Source organism: Pelophylax lessonae, assembly GCF_965119305.1.
Source record: "Pelophylax lessonae genome assembly, chromosome: 2".
Classification (NCBI taxonomy): domain Eukaryota; kingdom Metazoa; phylum Chordata; class Amphibia; order Anura; family Ranidae; genus Pelophylax; species Pelophylax lessonae.
In genome coordinates, this window is record NC_138769.1 from 304,947,963 (window position 1) to 304,972,185 (window position 24,223).

Here is a 24,223-nt window from a genome sequence, read left to right on the forward strand (position 1 = left end):
GCCATCAGTGTCCAGGCTATAGAGAAGGTGGGTACTCCCAGATGTGGTGGTGACAGGTTTAGGTCTTTCAGTAAACGCAAGGTTTATTGGATCTTTCATTTGTTCACCAGAGTTCCACAGGGGTTAAACTATAAATGGCACCTTACACATTTTTATGAATAAAGAAGGGGGCTGTTAGCACCATCTGGAGGGTGTGTTGGTCTGTATCCATGTATGGTGGTGTGATATATATATATATAAATATATATACATATATATATATATATATATATATATATATATATATATAATATATATATATTACATAGTTACATAGTTAGTGAGGCTGAAAAAAGACACAAGTCCATCCAGTTCAACCTATGATGTGTGTGTGTGTTTGCTTTTAACCGTACATTGTATACCCCTGTATGTTGTGGTCTTTAAGGTGTCCATCCAATAGTTTTTTGAAACTATCAATGCTCCCCGCTGATACGACTGCTTGTGGAAGAGAATTCCACATCCTTACAGCTCTTACAGTGAAGAACCCCTTACGCACTTTAAGGTTAAACCGCCTTTCCTCAAGTTTTAGTGAGTGGCCACGTGTCTTATTGTATCTCCTTTCTCTGAATAGTTTGTTTCTTATGCTAGGGTCGCCAGTACAGTATTTGTACATTGATATCATATCCCCCCTCAATCGTCTCTTCTCCAGAGAGAATAAGTTCAGGGCTTGTAGTCTTTCCTCATAGCTGATGCCCTCCATTCCCCTAATTATTTTTGTTGCCCTTCTCTGGACTTTCTCCAGTTACAGCACATCCTTCCTGAGGACCGGTGCCCAGAACTGGACAGCATACTCCAGATGTGGCCGGACCAGAGTCTTGTAGAGTGGAAGAATAATCTCTTTATTTCTGGAGTGAATCCCCTTTTTTATACAACCCAGTATTCTGTTGGCTTTGCTTGCGGCGGCTTGGCATTGCATGCCACTGCCAAGCCTGTTGTCTACCAGTACCCCCAGGTCCCTTTCCATCCTAGACTCACCGAGAGGTTCCCCCCCTAGTGAGTAGCTTGCTTTCTGGTTTCTGGCCCCCAAGTGCATTACTTTACATTTTTCTACATTAAATCTCATCTGCCATGTAGTTGCCCACCCCGTTATTTTGTTCAGGTCTGCTTGCAAGATTTCCACATCCTGCATAGAAGATATTGGCATGCCTAATTTAGTATCATCTGCAAATACTGAGATTGTACTAGATATCCCCCTCCTCTAGATCATTTATGAATAAATTAAACAGGATTGGTCCCAGGACAGAACCCTGGGGGACCCCACTTTCCACACCCACCCAATCCGAGTACTCCCCATTAATCACCACCCTCTGTACTCTCCCCTGGAGCCAGTTCTCTATCCAGGTACTCACCTTATGGTCCATACCTATCTTCCTTAGTTTGTACAGTAAGCGTTTGTGGGGAACGGTGTCAAAGGCCTTTGCAAAGTCCAGATACACCACATCAACAGGCTTACCTTTATCTAGGTGGCTGCTCACTTCATCGTAGAAGGTTAATAGATTGGTTTGGCAAGAACGATTTTTCATGAATCCATGCTGATTACTACTTATAATACCGTTTTTATTACTAAAGTCTTGTATGTGGTCCCTTATCATCCCCTCCAAATATGAACATATATATGAACACAGTGGCATTTTAATTTGGATAATTATATGAACAGCCATTATGGTAATGACGTTCGTTTACATCACACCACATTTAACACATTATATTGAGTCACTAAGTTTGGTGTTATACCTGTGTTTGATTCATACAAGGATCATTTCTTTTTGTGTCCAACTGTACCATTTCTTTTGTCCAACTAACTGTACCTTTTGTTTATGGGGTACCCAGGGGTCAGTTTTTCGTTGGATTATTTTGATCTTTCCTTGTCTTTTATTCATATTTTGTTTTTATTGATTCTTTTTTCCGTTTTTGAAATTTTGGACACTCTATTTCATCTAACATATTTTGTTGTTTTCCAAACCGTGGCATTAAGTGATTATAGGTCAACATTCTCTGCCTGGCATGCTGTGAACGGCTTGTCAGCCACACAGCCTGCCAGAGGAGGAAACAACATTATGTGTATCCCTCACATTGTGGCATTATGCGCACTTAGTTTGTGAGGGTGTCCTGCTGTAGTTGGCTCACTATCTCCTTCCCTGTGCTCTCCTGCACGCAGGGCCATCTTACCGAATGGGCACGCTGGGCAATTGCCCGGGGGCCCCACTTGCTGGGGGCCCCACCTACCCAGTGACCCAGCCCCAGCCAAGCATCAGTCCATATTCCCGTGTGCATCCCGCCACCAAACTTAGTAGGTGGCAAGCGCCTGTCGGCCCTATGCTACTGTCAGGCCACTTGGGCCATGGAGGGGGAGCTCACAACTGCAGGAATGCCTGTCTACCTGTCTGCCTGTCTGAACAGGCAAACACAGGACAGTCGAGTCTGACTCCCGTCCGTGTGTGTGTTCACCGGACCCAGCTACCCAACTTGGAAGCTGTCATTAGCCTGGCACTGCTGTACCAATAAATATTGCATTATCGAAAATTTGCATTTTTATTGCAAATTTTTATTGGTGATTGTGTAGGCGGGGCCTCAGTGCACTGCATTGCCCGGGGGCCTATAATGCTCTTAAGATGCCACTGCCTGCACGGTCATCCAGAAGTGGCTCCTGGATCTGTGTTGGTGGGCGATGGGTTGGAGGAGATTTCTTTTTTTTATTTATGTGTTATATGACATGTAAATATGGGAAGACAAGGAGCATAGACTCTCAGTAGTGTAGTGGGAGTGCATCTTTTATTGATTTATTGGTTATTTGTTCAATTGCTTAATTGCCATACCATGCCTACTTGTATCATACATACGGTATATATATTTCATGCAATGTATGTGTATATGAGGTTTGAGTAAGCACTGACTTTAGCGCAAAACGTGTTACCTTTTATGTTCCTGTCATACCTGTGATGTGATTTTAATACTTCAATAAAGTTACCAAGGAGTGCAGCAATATTACTGATTTTTGCATGTCTCTACAAATTCCAGTATATATACCATAGTTTGTGAAAGCAATAACTTTCACGCAAACCAATCAATATACACCTATTGGAATTTTTTTTTTTTTTTTTTACCAAAGACATGTAGCAGAATACATTTTGTCCAAAATTTTATGAAGGAATTACATTTTTTTTTTTTTATTGGATATGTTTTTCAACATTTTCGGCCTTTTTTAATTTATGTAATAAAAAATAAAAACCCAGCGCTGTTTAAATACCACCAAAAGAAAGCTCTGTTTGTATGAAAAAAAATTACATAAATTTTGCTTGGGTACAGCATTGCCTGACTGCCCAATTGCCAGTTAAAGTAGTGTAGTACTAAATGGCAAAAAATGGCCTGGTCATGAAGGGGGGTGAAGAAGAGGTAGAAAAATTGGATTTTTGACTTACCATAAAATCCATTTCTCTGATGTTCATTGACGGACACAGCTTCTGATTCTTCTTAACCATTGGGTTATACTGCCCCCTACAGGAGTAGGACACTAGGCAAGAAAAAGCTTGACTACGCCTATAGGCAGTCCCCAGGGATTACACTCACTCTCAGGTATAGGCACTCAGTTTTGTTACAAGCAGTGTCAGAAAAAAGCCAACTCCACAGAGGGGTAAGTGCTGTGTCCGTCAATGAACATCAGAGAAATGGATTTTACGGTAAGTCAAAAATCCCATTTTCTCTTTCCTTCATTGACGGACACAGCTCCTGATTCTTCTTAACCATTGGGCTGTCCCAAATCAATGTTAAACATGAGGGGTGGGAAAACATCAGAAAAAAATTCCCCAAGGCTAACCATAGCCAACCAAGTAACATAGAGCTCAACCATAAACAACCGGAGCTCACTTGAAAAACAATACACCCTGAAAGAGGAGCAGGTCCTCTAAACAGCAGCCAGCAAAAGCTAAAGAAGCATCCACAGATGCCAACACAACCACTTTACAAAATATTTATAAAAGCGTGCACCGATGACCAGGTGGTCGTCTTGCAAACCTGCGTCACTGACGCTTGAAGACGGAAAGCCCAGGAGACACTAGGCACCCTAGTAGAATGCGCCTAAACAGGGAAAGGAGGAACCTGACCCCTGATACAATAGGCCTGAACCACCATCTGATCCATCTGGAAATGGTCGCAGAAGAAGCGGACAACCCTTTGTGAGGTCCGTCCGTGAGCGCAAATAGAGAGTCCTGACTTTCTAAAAGACTCCGTAGCTGCCAGGTACACCCTAATTGCCCGGACGACATCCAAGACATACAAGGCACTGTCCTTCAGATGTTGAGGCCTGGGACACAGGGAAGGCAACACAATCTCTTCATTCAAATGACAGTCAGAGACCACCTTAGGAAGGAATGATGGACAGAGGCAAAGCACCACCTTATCCTTGTGAAGCACCATAAGGGGAACAACAGGATAATTCCATCAGTTCTGACACCCTGCATGCAGAGGTGATAGCCACGAACAAAGGCCATTTCTGGGGCAGCGTAAGCAGGGAAACATTCTGAATATTTTTAAAGAGAAGCTTCAGGAGAGCTGAAAGCACCACATTAAGATTCCAGGGCGGCAACGGAGTCCACACTGAAGGAACCAATGTCTAGGGAGTAGAAGCAACCAGGGAGTGTGTGGCCAAAGGTTGTTGGAAAAAGACCACCAAAACCAGATACCTGGACCTTGATGGTACTCAAGGCCAATTTATGTCCACCCCCCCCCCCCCCCCCTCCTGTTTAAAGGAAGGTTAAGATCTAAACCACCGAGAAGGAGCGAGGATGAACCCCAAGAGACTCTCACCACGTAATGTATGTCTCCCATGTATGATGGTAGATCTTCCTAGAGGAAGATTTCCTAGTTTTTAACAGCGCAGGACTCAAACAAACCTCCACCCTTCAGCACCTGGCGTTCAACAGCCAAGCCATTAAAGCCAGCGACTGTAAAACAGGAGGGAAGATTGGTCCTTGGGACAGCAGATCCTCCCTGAGAGGAAGTCCCCAAAGAGCATCGGCAACCAGCCTACTAGATCAGCATACCAAGACCAGCAAGGCCATCTGGAGCCACTAGAATGACCGGAATCCCTTCTTCCTGAATCCTACACAGGAGTCGTGACAGAAGTTTGAGAGGGCTTGAACAAATCAGTCAGCTCACCTTAGAATGCTGGCTACTTACCGAGCTGCCAGGACACTTCAGGTGCCCCCCTGGTGATTGACATAGACCATTGTCCGAATGATCTTTTACCGGACACCCCTAAAGACTATTGTCCAATGAGCCAGATAAAAATTGATCACTTGGAGTTCCAGTACACTAATCGGCAGTCTGGGCTCTGCCAGAGTCCAGACCCCCTAAGCATGTCATTGCAGAGGACGTCTCCCCACCCGGACAGGCATGCATCGGTGGAGACAATCGTCCAGTACAGAAGGAGAAGGATTTTCCCTGTTGAAGAGGGCGAAGCCACCTCTAGAAACCATGGAACCTTGACCCATTTCACCAGAATCTCTTTAGCAGAGATCTTGTGTGGAACTGTGCAAACAGTCTGCATCGATGGTGAACACCATCAGGCCCAGCACGCGCATGCAAGCCTGAAGAGATGCCTGTCTGCTGAACAACAGAAGCTAAATTGCCTCCTGCAATGTCTGCAGTTTTTCCCGAGGAAGAAACACTCTGGCTGAGGTCGAGTCCAGAGTCAGACCCAGATAGACCATTTTTTTGTGGACAGAACCAAAGCAGACTCCTGAATGTTCAGGATCCCACTGCACTCCCTCAGAATTCGCAGAACAATCTCAAGTAGTCCATCAGAGCAGTCAGAGACTCCGCTCTCAGAAGAAGATCATCCAGGTACCCCAGTACCACGATACCCCGCTGACTCAAACGATGCCAGCACTGGGGCCAACACTCCTGTGAAGACCCGAGGTGAGACCAAAGGTCAGCGCCACAACTGATAATGCTCCTCGTCCACAGCAAAATAGAGTCGACCAACACATATCAGAATGTGAAGGTAGGTGTCCTTGATGTCGATAGAAGTGAGAAGAAATCCCCCTGATGTAGAGACGCCACTACCATGTGAATGGACTCCATGTGGAACTTCTGTACTTGCACAAAGCAGCTTAGCGCCTCAAGGCCCAGAATTAGACGTACCTTGCCTGCCTTCCTAGGGACTGTAAAGAGGTTTAAGTAAAAAACCCTTGAAAATGTTCTGAAGTCAGAACTGGTACAATCACCTCTTGCACTGCCCCAAAGAGACCCATAAGTGATCTGGGGGAAAGTGCAGGGTAGAAGGGAAAAATCCTTTCCTGGAAGACAAGACCAAACTCGATCTCGTAACATGACCGAATAACTTTGTGGACCCACTTGTCCTGTACCAGCGAGGTCCATGAATCCGGAAACCAGCAAAGACGTCCTCCCACCCCAGATATGGGTAAGGGCGCCCCTTCATGCAGAGGCAACCTTGTTTGCAGGTCTGGAAGAGCCCGCTCGTGGCTTGCCAGACCAGGTCCTCTTTGAACCTCTGGTGGAGACCCTGACTTTTGATCCCAAAGAGGCATCAAAGACAAACTGTAACCCCTGGACCAACCGGTCCGTCAGCTCCGCAAGACAGGGAGAACCTATTCTCCCTCCAGGTCCCAGCATAAAAGCTTGGCCCACTTGGTCACCAGGGCAATAGTAATTACCAGCCTAACTGCCGATCCAGCCACAGAGCACATACGGCGGGCCAGAGCATCCACCCTCTTATTAGCTGGACCTGTAAAAGTCGGGGACTCCTCAACCGGGATGAAGGTAACTCAATTTGACCTGGAAACCGGCAAGTCCACTACAGGTGGGACCGTCCACCTTTTACGCAGTAAATCCTCATATGGATACCACAAGCAAAAAAACGCCTAGCAACCACTGCGTTTTAGAGAACCCCACTGTTTTGTGACAATGTTGTCAAGGTAAGCAGAAAGAGGAACACCCTCGCCGCTTTGGGGAGGGCCTGCTCCCGAGCTGCTGTAGCTCGGTCTTTTCTTCTGTTTTTTTAGTGGAGTGATTTTGGAACGGCACCATTCATTTGAATAGGTCTCCCTCTGCTCCAAAAATGCTCCAAAGAAGCTCATGTACCAAACCCTAGCACAGAGCCAGGAGCATTTGGCGTGGCAATTTTTGCCACGATTGTAGTGCCTTTTGTCACTTATCAATCACGGCAAAATCGCACCACATTCGGGGTGCCATTAGGAAATAATGGCATCGCAAATGGGTCCTGGGTTTTCTAAGATCAAGGGCAGAATCATGCAGATTCTGTCAGAGATTTAAATCGCCTAGGTGTGATTGGAGCCTTAGTAATAATGGTAAAAAGTGCAAATAGAGATCGTGATTCTCTCTAAGGCCACATTCACACTAGGGATATTGGAAATGCACTTTCCCACACGCGTCACACATAGGGCAGCCTATTCACTTGAAAACACGCCAAAGAAGCTTGTATCAAATTTCTACACTGAGCCAGGTGCATTTGGTAATATGCGTTTTGCTGCGATTTTCAAGCGTTTTGTTGCATGACAAATGCACCAAAATTGCGCTGTGCTTGGGGTACCATTAAAGTAGAAGTAAACCCTCCTCTCCTTTTCAGTTAAGGAAGCTGCCATCTTAGTCTCTGTTTGATCTGTAACTGCCATATTGCTGCACATGTGATTTTATAGTTTCAAATTGCATAACTAGTCGCACCCTATGGTCCGCAACTCCATCGAAGTCGCACAGATTTTGAAAGAAGTTCATGAACTACTTTTTGCAAGTTCAGATGCAACTTGCATAGACATCTGTGTATGAAGTCGCACAGATGTCTTCCAAGTCGCACTGACAATTAAGAAATTACAGAGGAGCTCCAGGCTCCTTCAGAAAAATTTAGAAGTCAGCAGCTACAAATACTGTAGCTGCTGACTTTAATCGGGACACTTACTTGTCCACGAATCCAGCGGTGTCTTCACCCCAGCCAAATTTTTTAATTGGCTTGGGTGCTGCTGCAGCCATTTCGTGTGAGGGATACCAACAGGGAAGCCTTGTGGCTTCACAGCGGGCTCCCTACTCACGAGCGAAGAGCGCTGCACTTTGTGCATGGCCTGGGGGCAGGGGGAAGGTCGACGGGGGCTGAACTTCTGGGTGGAAAAGTCACCCGGAAGTGGGAGTGGGTATCCACTCCCCCTCCCCCCTGAAAGGTACCAAATGTGCCAGCGGAGGGGGGGGGGGGGCAAACAAACGGAGTGGACCTCCGCTTTAAGCCTGGAGCTTGCAGCTCCAAACTGGTAACCTGTAAAGGCGTTTAAAGCGTCGCCTATGGAGAATTTTATGCACCAAAGTTTCATCTCTTCCAGAATTTTAAGCACCGTAGTTTGCTGCCATTCCACGAGCAGACGCAGTTTTAAAGCATTACATGTTAGGTATCTATTTACTCGGCGTAACATCATCTTTCACATTATACAAAAACATTGGGCTAACTTTTGTGTTTTTTTTTTTTTTTTTGTTAATGAAAGTATATTTTTTCCCAAAAAATTGCATTTGAAAAACAACTGCATAAATACCATGTGAGATAAAAATTGCAACACCCACCAATTTATTCTCTAGCGCCTCTGTTTTACAAAAAAGATATAATGTTTGGGGGTTCTAACTAATTTTCCACCAAAAAATACTGATATTTACATGTAAACAAAAAGTGCTAGAAAGGGCATGGTCTAGAAGTAATTAAATACACAGTGCTCAAAAAAATTCAAGGAACACTTTGAAAACACATCAGATCTCAAAAGGGAAAAATATCATTCTGGATATCTATACTGATATGGACTGGGTAATATGTAATGACTCGTAAATACAATCAGATAATCGGACGCCTTATAGTTTGCGTTTTATTGCATGGCACTAGAATCTAATTCAACGATGTGTACTAAAACGTATGCTTTTTTTTCGTACGATTCTGGAAAAGCTTCCTGGTTGCATTGCTACGTATCAGATAGTCCAAAACAAAAACAAGGGCAGCCACGCCTTTTCCGGATTATATTCGTGTTTCTGATCATGCGTGGTCTTTGTCTATTGATTTTTAGCGGACGCATACTGTACTGATTAAATGATTGTCGTTCGCTAGGCTATCATATGACAAAAGTTTTCATATTTGTCCCTTGAGATTTTGTTGGACGAAAGGTCGTGATCGGCTGTCGAAAGCTATGTACTAACAATCAGATTATCATGCGATCAATTCGAAAGCGATTTTTTTGGTATGATCATGTGTACGAGGCATTATGGGTGAAAGGATGCCACATCGTTTGATGGAAATGAAAATGATTAACCTACAGAGGGCTGAATTCAAAGACACCCCCCAAAAATCTAAGTGAAAAAATTATGCAGCAGGCTACTTCATTTTGCTGAAATTTTATTGCAGCATCTCAAAATGGTACTCAGAAGTGTATGGCCCCCACGTGCCTGTATACATGCCTGACAACTTTGGGGCATGGTCCTAATGAGAAAACAGATGGTGTACAGGGCATTACTGAGCTCCTGAACAGACTGAGGTGCAACCTGGTGGCTTTGGATGGACCAAAACATAATGTCCCAGAGGTGTTCTATTGGATTTAGGTCAGGTGAGCGTGGGAGCCATTCAATGGTATCAATTCCTTCAACCTCCAGGAACTGGCTGCATATTCTCGCCACATGAGGCCGGGCATTGTCGTGCACCAACCAGGAGGAACCCAGGACCCACTCCCTAGCATAGGATCTGACAATGGGTCCAAGGTTTTTATCCCGCTACCTAATGGCAGTCAGGGTGCCATTGTCTAGCCTGTAGAGGTCTGTGTGTCTCTCTATGGATATGCCTCCCCAGACCATCCCTGACCCACCATCAAACCGGTCATGCACAAAAATATTACAGGCAGTATAACATTCTCCACGGCTTCTCCAGACCGTTTTACGTCTGTCACATGTGCTCAGAGTGAACCTGCTCTTATCTGTATAAAGCACAGGGCGCCAGTGGCCGACCTGCCAGTTCTGGTGTACATACCTCCCAAGTTTTTGAGATGGGAATGAGGGACACCTTTTAGCAAAAGTATGTAGGCATAGGAAACACCCCCTGCTACGCCACCTCAAAGGAGAATTGTATATAAAAAAGGATCAATTAAACCCACATGCTTTTTTTTTTTACCTCTACTATTCTTTTATATTGGCTTTTGAAATTTACAAATGCAGCAATTTAGAAATTGGATGGAAGGTTTAGCACTGGGAAAGACTTTTTAAAAGATAAATAGTTTTTTAATGTACAACTGTATAGATCATAGCAAAATGAGGGACAAATAAGGAGGAAAGAGGGACAGAGGGACTTTGTGCCAAATCAGGGACAGTCCCTCGAAATCAGGGACTGTTGGGAGCTATGGGCAGGCCTAGGGCAGCACTGTGCAGGGGGGCAGCAAAATAGCCACCCCCGCCTCCATCTGAGACTCTATTAGAGCCGCCTGGCGTCTAGCAACCAGTGACGTCACAGCTGGGACTCCCTAGCCCTGCCTATAATTCAAAGTGGAGTAGGATTTACCTTTCTCCTCCTCCGCGCCTAGTGCTCGTGGGGCCCAAAGTGCACCACCAATCTGGTGACAGCGGGGTACAGGGCAACGGAGCAAAATCCGCCGCCGACAGCAGCCGCTGCTGCTGCTGTGCTGCGTCGTCTTCACATACCAAGCAGGCAGCCGGCAGACCCTGGAAGACCGAGAGCCTGGGAGTGAGAAGACCTCCACTGCCACGACACCACCCTGACCTGAGCAGCAGTGGGGGCATGATCCCTGGTGCCTCCCAGAGCCTGCATTCCTTCTAAAACCTCCTCTCCGCTCCCAGCTAGAGGACATCAACAGGAAGACAGGCTGACCGAGGGCCCAGAGGACGAGGACGGGCGGGAAGTAGGTGCATCACACACACCAACCCACGGACAGGGGGGCACAGGAGGGACTGCAGGCAGGGTTAGGAGGTCTCCCACTCTCTCATCTCTCTCTTGCACATTCTCTACATAGGAGGGGAGGGGGGCACCCAATTTTAGTCTTGCCTAGGGCAGCACAAAACCAAAATACACCACTGGCTATGGGTGTACAATAGCAAGTTCCACAGGGCCCACTAGAGATAGGGGCCCTCAGGCCACCCTCATGAAGTCTGTTTCTGTTTGTTTGGTCAGAGACATTCACACCAGTGGCCTGCTGGAGGTCATTTTGTAGGGCTCTGGCAGTGCTCATCCTGTTCCTCCTAGTACAAAGGGGCAGATACGGGTCCTGATGATGGGATAAGGACCTTCTACAGCCCTGTCCAGCTCTCCTAGAGTAATTGCTGTCTCCTGGATTCTCCTCCATGTTCTTGAGACTGTGCTGGAAGACAGCAAACCTTCTGGCAATGGCAGGTATTGAGGTGCTATCCTGGAGGAGTTGGACTGCCTATGCAAACTTTATAGGGTCCAGGTACTGCCTAATGCTACCAGTAGTGACACTGACCCTAGCCAAATGCAAAACTCATAAAAAAACTGTCAGAAAAGATGAGTAGGGAAAAAAATTTAATTTGCCACCTGTAAAACCATTCCTGTTTTGGAGGTCGTCTCATTGTTGCCCATCTAGTACACCTGTTAATTACATTTACACCAAAGCAGCTGAAACTGATTAACAACCCCCTCTGCTACTTCTCTCCGAGAGGTTGCAAACCCTGTCTTATAACTTGCACCTATAGGTAAGCCTTTAATAAGGCTTACCTAAAGGTACTGTAAATATCTCCTATACTTGTACCATTTAGGAGATATTTACTTTTTAACGCAGCCGATGATGATAGCATCGGCGCATGCGCTCTGAAGGAACTGCCACCCGTGCCGTTCCTTCAGAGCCCTGTGCCGTGAACTGCGGCTCCAGCGCGCATGCGTGGAAGTGAAGTCATCGTGCCTCCGGGCAATCAGATGGCCGGAGGATGCCAACCAGGATGGCCGAATATGTCAGCCGTGTCGCTGCTGAGCGGGTGGCACTGCGGGGGCTTCATTCTAAGGTAAGTATTTCATAATGAGCTAGTATGCTAGCAATGCATACTAGCTCATTATGCCTTTGTCTTTCAGGTTTTTCTTTTTTTTTTAACTGACCAGATCAATATCGCAGGGGTTTAAAGAGGTTGTAAACCCACCTCACAAACTTTTACCTATAGGTAAGCCTATATTAAGGCTTACCTATAGGTGCTATAATTATCTCCTAGGAGATATTTAGAGTGCATACTGCTGATGACGTCATCGACGCATGCGCTCTGAAGGAACGGCCACCCGTGCCGTTCCTTCAGAGCTCAGTGCCCATACCTGCCAACTTTCCCGTTTTTCTCGGGACAATCCCGGCAAATAGGAGCCTGTCCCGGGTAATTTACATTGTTAATCAGGGACAATGTAAATCATTTTTTATTTTGTTTCACACAGTGTCGCTCTCACCCCAGCTAGGTGTTGTAGTTCTGGCAGCAGGTTGTCTCTCTCTCGGTGCCCGCTCACTCTTCCCGCCTGTCGCAAATTTAACGTGTCACCGGAGGCAGGGTGTCAGCATGGTGCACTTTCCGAAATCCGCCAGCAGGGGGAGGCAGAGCACCTTCCGACAAGCTGACACTTTAGAATTGCAGGGAATTATGATGAGAATTTTAAACTTTAGGCAGAAGTAGTGCATCTGAATGGGAGAATATTTCCAACTCTGCTACTTTGGCCTCAAGTTTTCAATTCCCTTTTCAAATTCCTGTAATTCTCTCTTTATGAAGTAGACCCTATAATCTGATAAGTAGGCTTTGATTAATTATGCAGAATGGGCGGAGCTTCAGGGAGGTGGGTGTGGTAAGTAATTGATAGCTGTGCTGCAAAGTGTCCCTGGAAATTTTTTTCAAATGTTGGCAACTATGTCAGTGCCGTGAACGGCCGCTCCCGCGCGCACGCGTGGGAGTGATGTAATCTCGCCTCCGGCCAATCAGATGGCCGGAGGGCGCGAACCCGGAAGCAGGACGGCCGGACATGTCGGCCATCCTGTGTCGCTAAGCGGGCGGCACGGTGGTGGCTTCGTTTTAAGGTAAGTACTTCATAATGAGCTAGTATGCGATGCATACTAGCTCATTATGGCTTTCTCTTTACAGGGCTTTTTTTTCTCGTTTTTTTTTTTAGGGACTTTACTTCCTCTTTAATTGACTTGATGCTACACTCTGATTAAAAAACATTCCTTTAATTATTTTGGAGCAGTGTATTTTTGTATGGTAGAGAAGGCTCTTTGTACAAGGCCCAGTGCATAGCAGCAGCACTGCATATTTGGAGCTCCTGGTTCACTTCCTACTGACATATGCAGGTTTCCTATACAAGTGTATTATGACTTTAGCAGACACAGACAGGACACGTGAGCGTGCGTGCATCACATCATTGTTCAGGGACACAGCACGGGAATATTCCTCAGCGCTCAGAGAACACCGGAAGTTGATGTCGTTCTACTGGCGGAAGTAGGCTGTGCCCCTGTATTTACAGCACGGAAAGATGGCAATGAGACCGGGAGCCGGGGGTGCCGGCAGTGGCAGGTGTGTAGACACTTCATACACGGGGGTTTCCATAGACGGTGCAGGTGTGGGAGTATATGTCCTGCTTAGGCGGTGTCAGGAGGGAGCAGGGTGGAGCAGTCCTAGGGCTTAAGGTGGTGACACAGGACCCTACGTAGTGTGTTGGGGGAGCAGTCATTGATGTGCATCTGTAAGATTGGCATCTATTGAGAGGCTGTCTGTGCAGCACACATCCCTTAATAAAGTTCTATCAGGGAATGCAATGTTTTCCTGCACTTAGAAGTATGAATGACTCTTCATAGTCATTATAAGAGGGTGCAGGATAATGAAGTCCTATCGATGGCAGCCAATCAGATTTCACCCTGTCATGTCCTGTTTTTATTAAACAGGATTTGTAAAGTGACAGCAGTTTGTTACATGAAGGCTCAGTACAGGTTGTATGCTATTGTCTTTTCTGCTTTTGTTTTACCCCCCCCCCCCCCCATATTAATCTCATTATACAGGCTATAGAATTTACAGCTCTCTTAGGTCTCATTCACACCATCTGTGTACATTGACACTGGGGCATATAGAAAGCCATTGTTTACTGTGTGTTCCATTCACACCACAGCATTGTGTGTTTTTTCTTTTTTGCAATGCAACTTTAGGTTAACCTCCCTGGCGGTATGATTATTTCAGATTTTAGGTGCTGAAAGTGGTACCATTATTTTGCAGCCCAAACCAACTATTTACATATATTTTTATATATTTTTTTTTTCTGTGCGTTCTTCTTTATAACATCTTGGGTATGATAAAGCTTGAAACACAAAATCATAAATTATAATATAATAATACTTTTTATCCAAGTACAGTAAAACTGCAGGCAAGGGCACTGGGGGGCAAACTAAGGTCAATTTATTTTATTTGGTAATGTAATCCAATAGGATTACAATGTATCGGTGAGTTTGTGTTTTTTTTTTTTTTCTTCTTCTTGAATTTGCTGCCGATTCCACCCCCCCCCCCTGCGACTCAACGCTCGTAAATAACGGAAGCCGGGCACACAGCATCAGGCGGAAGATCCGGCTGCTGTACACTGCCGGAATACTTCGTGGGATCCTGGGGACAAGGTAAGTAACCTCTTCCAGGATCCAGCGACTTCTCCCTGGCGGTACCCCGAGTGTGGCTCGGGGTTACCGCTAATGGTACTGAAATTCCACCCTGAGCCACACTCGGGAATACCGACAGGGAGGTTAAAATAGTTAACAATTCAAAATATTATTGTGCACACTGCTGCTGTTAAAGGATAAAGCTGGATACACACTATACAGCTATCTTTAGATTTTTTCCTTTAGAACCCATTCACATTAGCGCGACTTTGTCAGCCTGACAAGTCGCGGTATGTCGCGGTCCATTGAGTAGTACAGGACCCGTTCTAATAGGAGTGACACAAGTCGCTCCGACTTAGAAAAAGGGTCCTGTACTACTTTGGGGCGACCTCTGAGCGACTTGCATAGACTTCCATTATGTGAAGTCCCTGCAAGTCGCGGTGCACGCGACTTCACAGGTCGCCCCCCCAAAGTCGTGTCTCGCTAGTCTGAATGGGCTCTTAGATTTACCAAAACCATATAATAGGAGGTCAAACCTAAACACTTTCAATTTGTATACAATCAGGGAGGCTCTTGCACTACATAGTTGAAGGTAAATCTAAAGGAATTCTAACAACAAAAGTTTTATAGTGTGTATCCAGCTTCAGTTCACCTTTGGGAACGCGTTACACCTGATTTTAGGGTGGAACATGTAACCTGTTCCTAGTGCCCCCTTCCCTCCCTATGGCAGCAGTACTGAGAGAAGTTCCCCCAAACTAGCTGTCACTTTTTAAAAACAGCATGGCTGTGCGGGGCTCCGCCCACACGGTTGCACCATTCAGACACACGACTCGGTGTGTGAATGAACTGCAAGTCCCAGCATCCTTTGCGGATGTCGGCTTGTAGTTCTCAATGGACTACCACGGCGTTGTGGAGCACTGTAGTAATTCATTGAGTTTTAGCCCCCGTTCACATGGATGCGATTTGACAGGTCAGATCGGAGCCTATTGCTGACAATAGGAGCGTCCCAATCGGTGCGACGCCGCACCAATTTCCAAAAGAAGTTCTTGCTCTACTTATGCTGATTTCAGGGGGCGATTTCAATAGACCTGAACCTGCACAGATGTCTTTCACGTTGCCCCCGAAGTCGGATTGAAATGTGGCTTTGAAATCATGTAAGTTTGCACAATTTCAATGCTGTGCTCAGTGTGAACAAGGACTTACTGTCAGTAAGTATCAGCTTACCCGTAAGGGGAAGCCAATACGCTGACCCGTGTGGAGCAGATCTGCTGATTGCTGGTGCAATGCTGCAACACAAAAATAATAAATGCGCATGGTTTTTACCTGCAAAACAATTTGCAATTATTTTAAACATGAATTTATCCTTTAAACTCCCGTTTTTGTGAGTTTGGGTGTTCTTCTTTTTTTTTTTTTTCTGCCCTTTAACTCCCCTCTGTTATCCCATGTGTTCATGCACACATGGACGTTTGAAAACACTGAACGCTCATAAAGTCTAGGCACATTTAGCACTTCAGCGTTTGTTTAAATGGACAGAATAAATTAAAATTCTGGCCAATAAAATAATCTCCCAACTCTTAAACTGCGTTAAAGTCACCTAGACTGTTTTGAAAAAATGCAGCTTAGGTGAGTTTATATTGCAGATTTTCTCCTGTCAGGATAAACCGCGTTTACAAGAAACCTGTGTGCATGAGGCCTAAGTGTGAACAAGTCCTTGGGCTAGATTTAGATGTGTGTCTAAACCCACCTCTCCCCTGATTAGTGATCCACAATTTCGGGTCACTTTTCAGAGTCAATTGACAGGTAGTGAGGAGGTGATGTGATACCTCCTCATAGTCTGTTTTAACCCCAATAATGGCGAAAGTAGTTGCTGGGCGTTCGTGGTGTTCCTCATTTGCAACGCGTTGGTTCATTTTTGCTGCAGCCGTAAAGCAGCGCTGCCCCGGCATGTAAACGCCCCCTATTGCAGCGTAAGGTGGTTGTAAACATGAAATCCGAACAAAACGCATATTTCTAAAGTGTTTAAGTACCTCCCTCCAAAGCACTATGGCCGGCCATACATTATACAATTTTCCTTTGCCAACACCATATAATATGAGGTCAAACCTAAACACTTTCAATTTTGTATGAAATCAGGCAGGCCCTTGCACTACATAGTTAAGGTAAATCGAATAAAAAAAAAATTGTATAATGTACAATATGACCAGCTTAAGTGTCATTTCTGTCTGCTGCTTAATTCCTTTGTTATCAGCATGAGTCACTTCTGACAAGTTTTCCAGTCCCAAAACCTAAAAAGGTGACACAAGAAGGAGCTCAGCACACAGCCTATGATTGACCACCTCAGCTCTGTTCCTGTGTGCTGTGAAGAGGGGGGGGGGGGAATTCCCCCCCCCCCCCCCCCCCCCTCCAATCAGCTCTGAGTACAGTGTGTAACTGCAGCTCCCTGTCCCCTGCTTTTTGAATCTGTGTACAGGACAAATGGCTGCAGATAAACGGAAATAATTTATTTAGGTGGATTTTTTTCATCCCTGTGTATCACCTGAGGCCAGTCGCGTCACTGGGTATATGAAAGGGTTTACAGTCACTTTTAGGGGGGGCACTAAAAACATGGCTGAACCACACATCTACACTTAGTCTTACTGTGAAGATTAGGAATGAGCTCAGATGTATTCAAGTCCATAACCAGCTAAGCAAGCCCTCCAGGAAACAGTTAATGTACTGGGCCAATTATAAGCAGCCAAGGTGTCCACCAGCAGCTGCTTTATATACAGTGCATGCTCATTATATACCCTCGGCTGCAGGGTAGGGAATGTCCCGGCCACTGATGATTGGCTCAGTACAGGTGACAGCTCCTTGGTGGCCTTGCACACTTGGGTTTGCATCCTACTCTAATCACACCCAAGCTCATCACTAGTTAAGATAAGAAGTGGAAAGTACACAAACAGTCTAAAGCCCCGTACACACGATCAGATTATCGAACGATCTGTCGTCCATTTTTTGTGGCATGCTAGTCTGATGTGGAAAGTGAAGAGGTTATTTTCATACGAATTTTCCCGTATGACAGAATTCTACTTCAGAAGTGATGTAATGTGTTGGATTGCTTTGTAGGTGTTCTTTCTTCTCTGAGCATGCCTAGTCTTGCTCATAAGATTTTTTTCCGTCAAAATCTGTACTGAGATGAAAATCGGACATTGTATTACGGACGGCAAAAATTATATAGCCTGCACATCAGGATTTTGTCAGCCGAAAAGTTGGAGTCGGCTGTCGAAAGCACCATACTAACAATCCGAAAATCGGCAGATCGGTCGTCAGACGAATTTTCCCTACAGATTTTCTTATCGTAGCCTTTAGGCTACTGACAAGCAATTGTCCACCCCTGGATAGTAATAGCGAGCGCTATTATACCCCACTAATTTGGGGTTTCTCTATACACATTTAGCCATGTGTCTAAACTGCTGTGCCTCTGGACAGTGCTCTGTGCTTGGATCACTTTTCAGAGGCATTTAAAAGGTGGGGGTATGTGATATGACACTACCTCACCATCTTTTTAACCCTTTAAATGCCAGATATGCACACTGAGGTGCTAATGAGGTCAGCTGGTGAACTGCTTCCTGTGTCTTACTGGTTTTCAGGAAATCCATGAACTTTTCTATGGCACACATCAAGGGCTAAGGTATTTTTCTTCAACAGAGGTATATTATTGGTACATAGGGAAGCTGGGATTTAGCAAAAAAAAAAAAAAACCCTGACTACCATTAGGTATCGGGATAAAATCCTTGGACCCATTGTCAAACCCTATGCTGTTGCAGTGGGTTCTGGGTTTCTCCTGGTGCGTGACAATGCCCCGGCCTCATGTGGTAAGAGTATGCAGCCAGTTTCTGGAGAAGGAAACCACTGATACCTTTTGAATGGTCTCCCTGCTTGCCTGACCTAAATTCAATAGAACACCTCTGGGACATTTATGTTTCTGTTAATCTGATGCCACTAGGTTGCACCTCAGTCTTTTCAGGAACTCAGTGATGCCCTGGTCCAGATGTGGGAGGAAATACCCCAGGACACCATCTGTCATCTCATTAGGAGCATGCTCCAACATTGTCAGGCATGCATACAAGCACGTGGGGACCATACAAACTACACATTTTTTTCACTTTAATTTTTGGGGTGTCTTTGAATTCAGTCCTCTGTAGGCTGATAAATTTAATTTCCAATAAACGATGTGGCATCCTTTAGTTTCTATCACATTACCCAGTCCATATCAGTATAGATACCAGCATGAGATTTTTCCCCCATTAAGATCTAATGTGTTTTCAAAGTGTTCCTTTTAATATTTTTTGAGCTGTGTATAAACTAATCTATATACTAATGCTAGCAGCATAAGGATCAAAAATATGTAATGTTGATTGAAGAGTTTAGCTCTACTTTAAGACCCCGTTCACACTGGGGCGACCTGGTCACCTGACAGGTCGCTGTAGGTCTCCTGCCATTGAGAAGCTGTGGACCCGTTCTAATAGGAGCGACACAAGTCGCTCGGACTTAGAAAAAGGGTCCGGAGCTTCTTTGGGGCGACCCGGAGCGACCTGCATTGACTTCAATGATATGAAGTCCGTGCCGGCCGCTCTGAGGTTGCGGTGCGAGCTGCGCACCGCGACCTGTGAGGTCGCCCCGGCAAGTAGCGTCGCCCCAGTGTGAACGGGGTCTAAATCCTTCTTCAACAGGTGGATGGGAGTTTACAATGTTTGTAATGCAACAATGTCCCAGAGTTGGAGTTTAAAGCCTAGTAGACACGCAACGAATTTCTGCCTAGACTGCACACAGATTTTCCCGCACGACAAAATTCTACTTCAGAAGTGATGTCATGTGTTGGTTTGCTTTCTTTGTGTTCTTTCTTCTCTGAGCATGCCCAGTCTTGCTTATAAGATTTTTCCCTGTCGAAATCTGTACTGACTGCATGAAAATCGGACGTGTTTTGATGGTGGACAAAAATTTTTTTTAGTCTGCACACCAGGATTTTTTCGGCCGAAAAGTCGGAGTCTGTTGTCGGAAGCACCATACTAACAATCCGAAAATCGGCTGATCGGTCGTCGGACGAAAATTCCCGGCCGAATTTCGACGCGTGTGTACGAGGCTTAAGATCAACCAACTGCAAAAAAAACACACAGGAGGGCGCATCCACCTTGTGCATTACTCACCTGCAAATAAAAAACATTAAGCAAAATGGAACAGATCTGCTCCAGCTGGGACGCAGTATCCCTCGTCATGGGAATAAATGGTTGGACACATGTTGTTTTGGGGGCCATGTTGTGTTTTTTTTTTTTTTTAAGAGCTCTCAATAAACCAACAACTTCTGTATATAGTGTAAAGACCTACCCTGTTGGATTAACTACACATTATTCAATGAAAATTTTAAATTCAGTTATTTAATATCTAAATTATTCATTTTAAGTAGATATAACAAATATCTGGATGACCTGCAAGCGGAACTCCATCCAAAAGGGGAAGTTCCACTCTAAGGACTCATCTCCCGCCACTCTTGAGGGGGGGTGCGGGTAGGGAGCAGGTACCTGAGTTTGAGCAGTACCTGCTTTCCACTTCCGTTCCGAGCGCTGCAGCGCTCTGCAACGGAAGTTCTCCATTCCTTCCTCCCCCTGCAGTCTTCTGGGACACTTAACAGGTCCCAGAAGACTGCATCCACCATTCACAATACGCAGCACAACTCTCGCATGCGCAATGGGCAACCGGCTGTGAAGTCAGAAGCTGTCCCAGCCGGGTGCCCATAGTGAAGATGCAGGCACTGCCGCTGAGGGAGGACATAGAATGAAGACGGCTGGGCTGAGTGCACCACTGGACCGTGAAACAGGTGAGTTGCTGTTTTTTAAGCTGCTGACTTTTTTTTTTTTTTGACAGGTGGCTAGAACTCCTCTTTCAGTTTGCTAAAGCACTGTGACAATTGATTTGTTTATTATTCCATAAAATACTGTTTTCTCCCTCCTTAATTTATTTTTATTTTATTTTTTTGCATTGCTTCTCTCCTTTAGCCTGTTTCAGCCACTTTACATGCTTAGACTGCAGCGTTGGCTGCATTTCATTGCTCTGATATTGGCAACAATGGATGATGCCTGTGCGTGTATGTGTGTCTGCATCACTGCCTGTAGCCCCAGCTAGGGATGTATGTGTTACATTGATGACGCAGGAACGCCTGCTCTATATTGTGTACTTGTCTCAAGTAAGAGCACTACATCTCATTTTTGTCTGCTGCTTTGTTCCTCTAACAGCATGAATCATTTCTGACAAGTTTTCCTAACACCAAGAGGAAAAAAGGTGACCGGGGAAGGAGCTCCAGCTGATTGACAACCTCAGCTCTGTTCCTGTGTTAGGGGGTGTGTCCCTTCCCTCCAATCAGCTGTCAGATCTCCTCACTGAGCTCTGCAGAGTGTGACAAGGTTTATAAATTCTGCACTTTGATTGGATGTATAGAAAAGAAGACTGCAGATAAACAGATACAATTTATGGAGGAGGATTTGTTTAATCTCTGTGTATCACCTGAGGCAGTCATTTCACTGGGTATATATAGGTGTTTATAACCACTTTAATGTCTTCTCTGCAATAAAATACAATTGCCTGTTCAACACTGAGCTGCACATGTGCATGCCTGTCATCCTGCGCAAGACAATTAAAATGGCCCAACACTGGCGTGTGAAAGAACCTGGGGAAAAGATGCGAGCGAATCATTGGATGGTTGGAGCTACAATTGAATCGCATATTCAGTAATACTAAAACACATTTTTATTGCACATTTAAAAGGAAAGAGCTGTGTTCAGTTTCTAGAAATCTTTCAATGCTTTAGTGTTGCACAATATATTGTCGGCCATTTGTTTGTTGTTGCTTGTGGACGTTTGGTTGGCTGGGCCGCTCACAAGGAAGCCTTCCAGTGATTGATTTGTGATAGCGTACATAGTGTAAACTCTGGTTTGTGAATTTCTGTACAGGTTCTACTATACAAGGCCACCTATGTACAAGAATATCATTTGTTAGGGACAAATGTCCAAACAAAATCTGAATGCCTGAAACTAGTTTTACTACTTCAGCATGTTGGTAAAACTGGATGTATTGTTGCAACTATTTAGTGCACCCAGGTAAATTTATACCTTGTTTTTCTCAGGACAAATGAGGCCTCGTATGGTACAAAATGCAATTGGATAGAGCCTGATTTTTTTATTTTTTTTTTCTCTTAATGCTCAGGAAAACTGGTTCAACATAGTGAAAAGTGTATGTGTGTAATAAATGAATGAATATATATTTATATATATAATATATATATAACCTTTTTAGGCTCCTTTTCACATGGTCTGCTCCGTCGGTGGACTACGTGCTGCTCAGAGGTGGATCGATACACAGATCCCCGCTGAGCAGGCAGGTGACAGCTCTGTCTCCGCTCTGTGTGGAGAGGGAGGTGTCAGAGCCCTGCTGCTCTCTATGGGGAATCGGATGAGAGCGGACAGCCTTTCCGCTCTCATCCAATCCCATCTGATCTGATCCCCTGGACGGATGGAAAATAGGGTTTCCATCCTTCCGGATTTCAAGGACAGGATCGGATGCGGATGTCAGCGGAGGTGTCTCCGCTGACATCCGCTGCCCCATAGAAATTCATGGAGGATCCGATCAGATCCGCCTAAAAAACTGACAGGCGGATCTGATCGGATCGTTCGTGTGAAAGGACCCTAAAAATAGGTTTTGATCCAATTTTTCAATGTGATTTTGTAGTGTAGCTGCAGTGGGACTTTGTACATTTTTGATACCTTTTTTTAATAATGCATGTTTTACCACTGTGACTCATCCCTATCAGCAGCAGGAATGAGTCATCAGTTGTTAAGGAGACGGCACCTGCTGGCATCCAAACAACGAGTCATTCCTGCTGTCAAGGAATTTAAACAAAAAAGCCCTTCTGGATCTGCATTTTGAAGGGGACCTTATGCCAAAAAGACAAAACAACGAATTTCTGGCCGCGCCTCCCCCCCCCAAAATCCATATTAGACCCTTCAGTCTGTTATGTATTTTAAGGTGACGTCATCGGGTGGCCAAGCCCCTTTGTGTACTTAGTGGCGCTGTTATCCGGCAAGTGTCAAGCGACAAGATCGATTTATGGTCGCTGGACAGCAATTTCTTTGTTTGTGCCGGTCAGCGACCAGTGTTCATTGTGATTAACAATGGATTTACATCAGGAGACTTTTTTTAATAAATTGTCTTTGTTTTTATTTACTTTGCCTTTTTTTTGGTGAATAAGTAGAGGTACATGGGAAGAGATCTGGGCTGCCAGATTGCATGCTTGGATAAGGGTCTGGTATGGATTTTGGATTTTTTATTTATTTTCGCCGTGAGGAGCCCTGACAGAAGGGATGAGTCATTGGTTCTTAGCATGCCAGCTGGAGTCGGCTCCTAACAACGAGAAAACATGTAGATTCAATTTTGATGCGTTTCCTTTGAAATTATGGACCACAAAACCGCACCAAGTAGCACAGGATCCTTCCCCAAAGTCATATCGCAGCTGCTCTGCATTGATGTGAACAGGAACCATAGGAAGCAATGTTATTTCTGTTATCATGCAATTCAGATGTGAATTGGATCACACTGAATTGCATTAGTATGTACCAGCCCTAAAGCACATTAACCCTGACACTGCCCTAACTCAAACCCTAATCTAGTTATTTTATCTTTATTTTATTTTCATTTTTTAAACAAACTTTTTTTTTTTTTTTTTGCATTCTTCGGTTTTTAGTAGAATTTTACCCATGAAAGTGGTTTATGTGGATAAAATGAAAGATCAGCTTGATGAAAATACGTATTAAAATAACTTTTTTTTTTTTTTTTTTTTCTGTTAGTAGATTTGTGTGTGTAGTTTGTAATTTTAGTTGTACATGAAGTCAGCCATATTTGTTCATCACATATGCAGATTCTGCTTTCTTCTTTAGGACTCTTGTACACAGGAGTCTGAGCCTGTGCAACATTAATGCCAGCAGCTATCAGAAACACAAATATAGCATACCGGCGTATGCAGATAATAGAAACCAAGGGCTTCTTGGTTAGGGAAAGATGGCAGTTGTACTTTGCACAGGCTCAGCCACCCGTGTGTTGGGTACCTTACCGTGCTGCACAGTGGTAGTACTTTACTACTTCTCCTAATGCCTTTCTTAGGGTTAGCTGACTAAGGCCGACCATACACGGTGCAAGTTTCTTTCCTGCAATCACGGGTTGAGGGAAAGAAATTTGCACGATTCCCGCATCAACACACACCGCCGTGCTGACAGGGGAACCAGCAATTGTCTTGTCGTGGGAAACCCCATGTAGAACAGCGGGCTGCGTCTGTGTCCACTCTGTATAGCGGAGTCATCCGCCGGCTCAGTGGAGAAATACCCCGCTGAGCAGACGGATTGGCTTGACGGAGTCTGCTCCTTCTGGAAGGGGCCTTACTTAGCTTTTCAAGTCCAGGGCTAGGTAGATCATATTTTTAGGAGGTAATGGACAGCAGCCTACATGTTTTTCTCAGTACAGGTTTACTTTTCAACTTTGGGGTGCCACAA

At 45.0% G+C, this 24,223-nt stretch overlaps 1 protein-coding gene across 2 annotated transcripts in view; it reads left to right on the forward strand.

The window, feature by feature from the left end:
- The first annotated feature begins 13,493 nt into the window (after positions 1-13,493).
- The window catches only part of SYNRG (synergin gamma), a 155,267-nt gene continuing 144,537 nt past the window's right edge, over positions 13,494-24,223 (forward strand). For both annotated transcript variants that reach the window (XM_082245237.1, XM_082245238.1), the window contains exon 1: positions 13,494-13,587. In XM_082245237.1, coding sequence (XP_082101363.1) covers positions 13,547-13,587 — 41 coding nt within the window. In that variant the 5' untranslated portion in view covers positions 13,494-13,546. The remainder of the gene's footprint in view (positions 13,588-24,223) is intronic.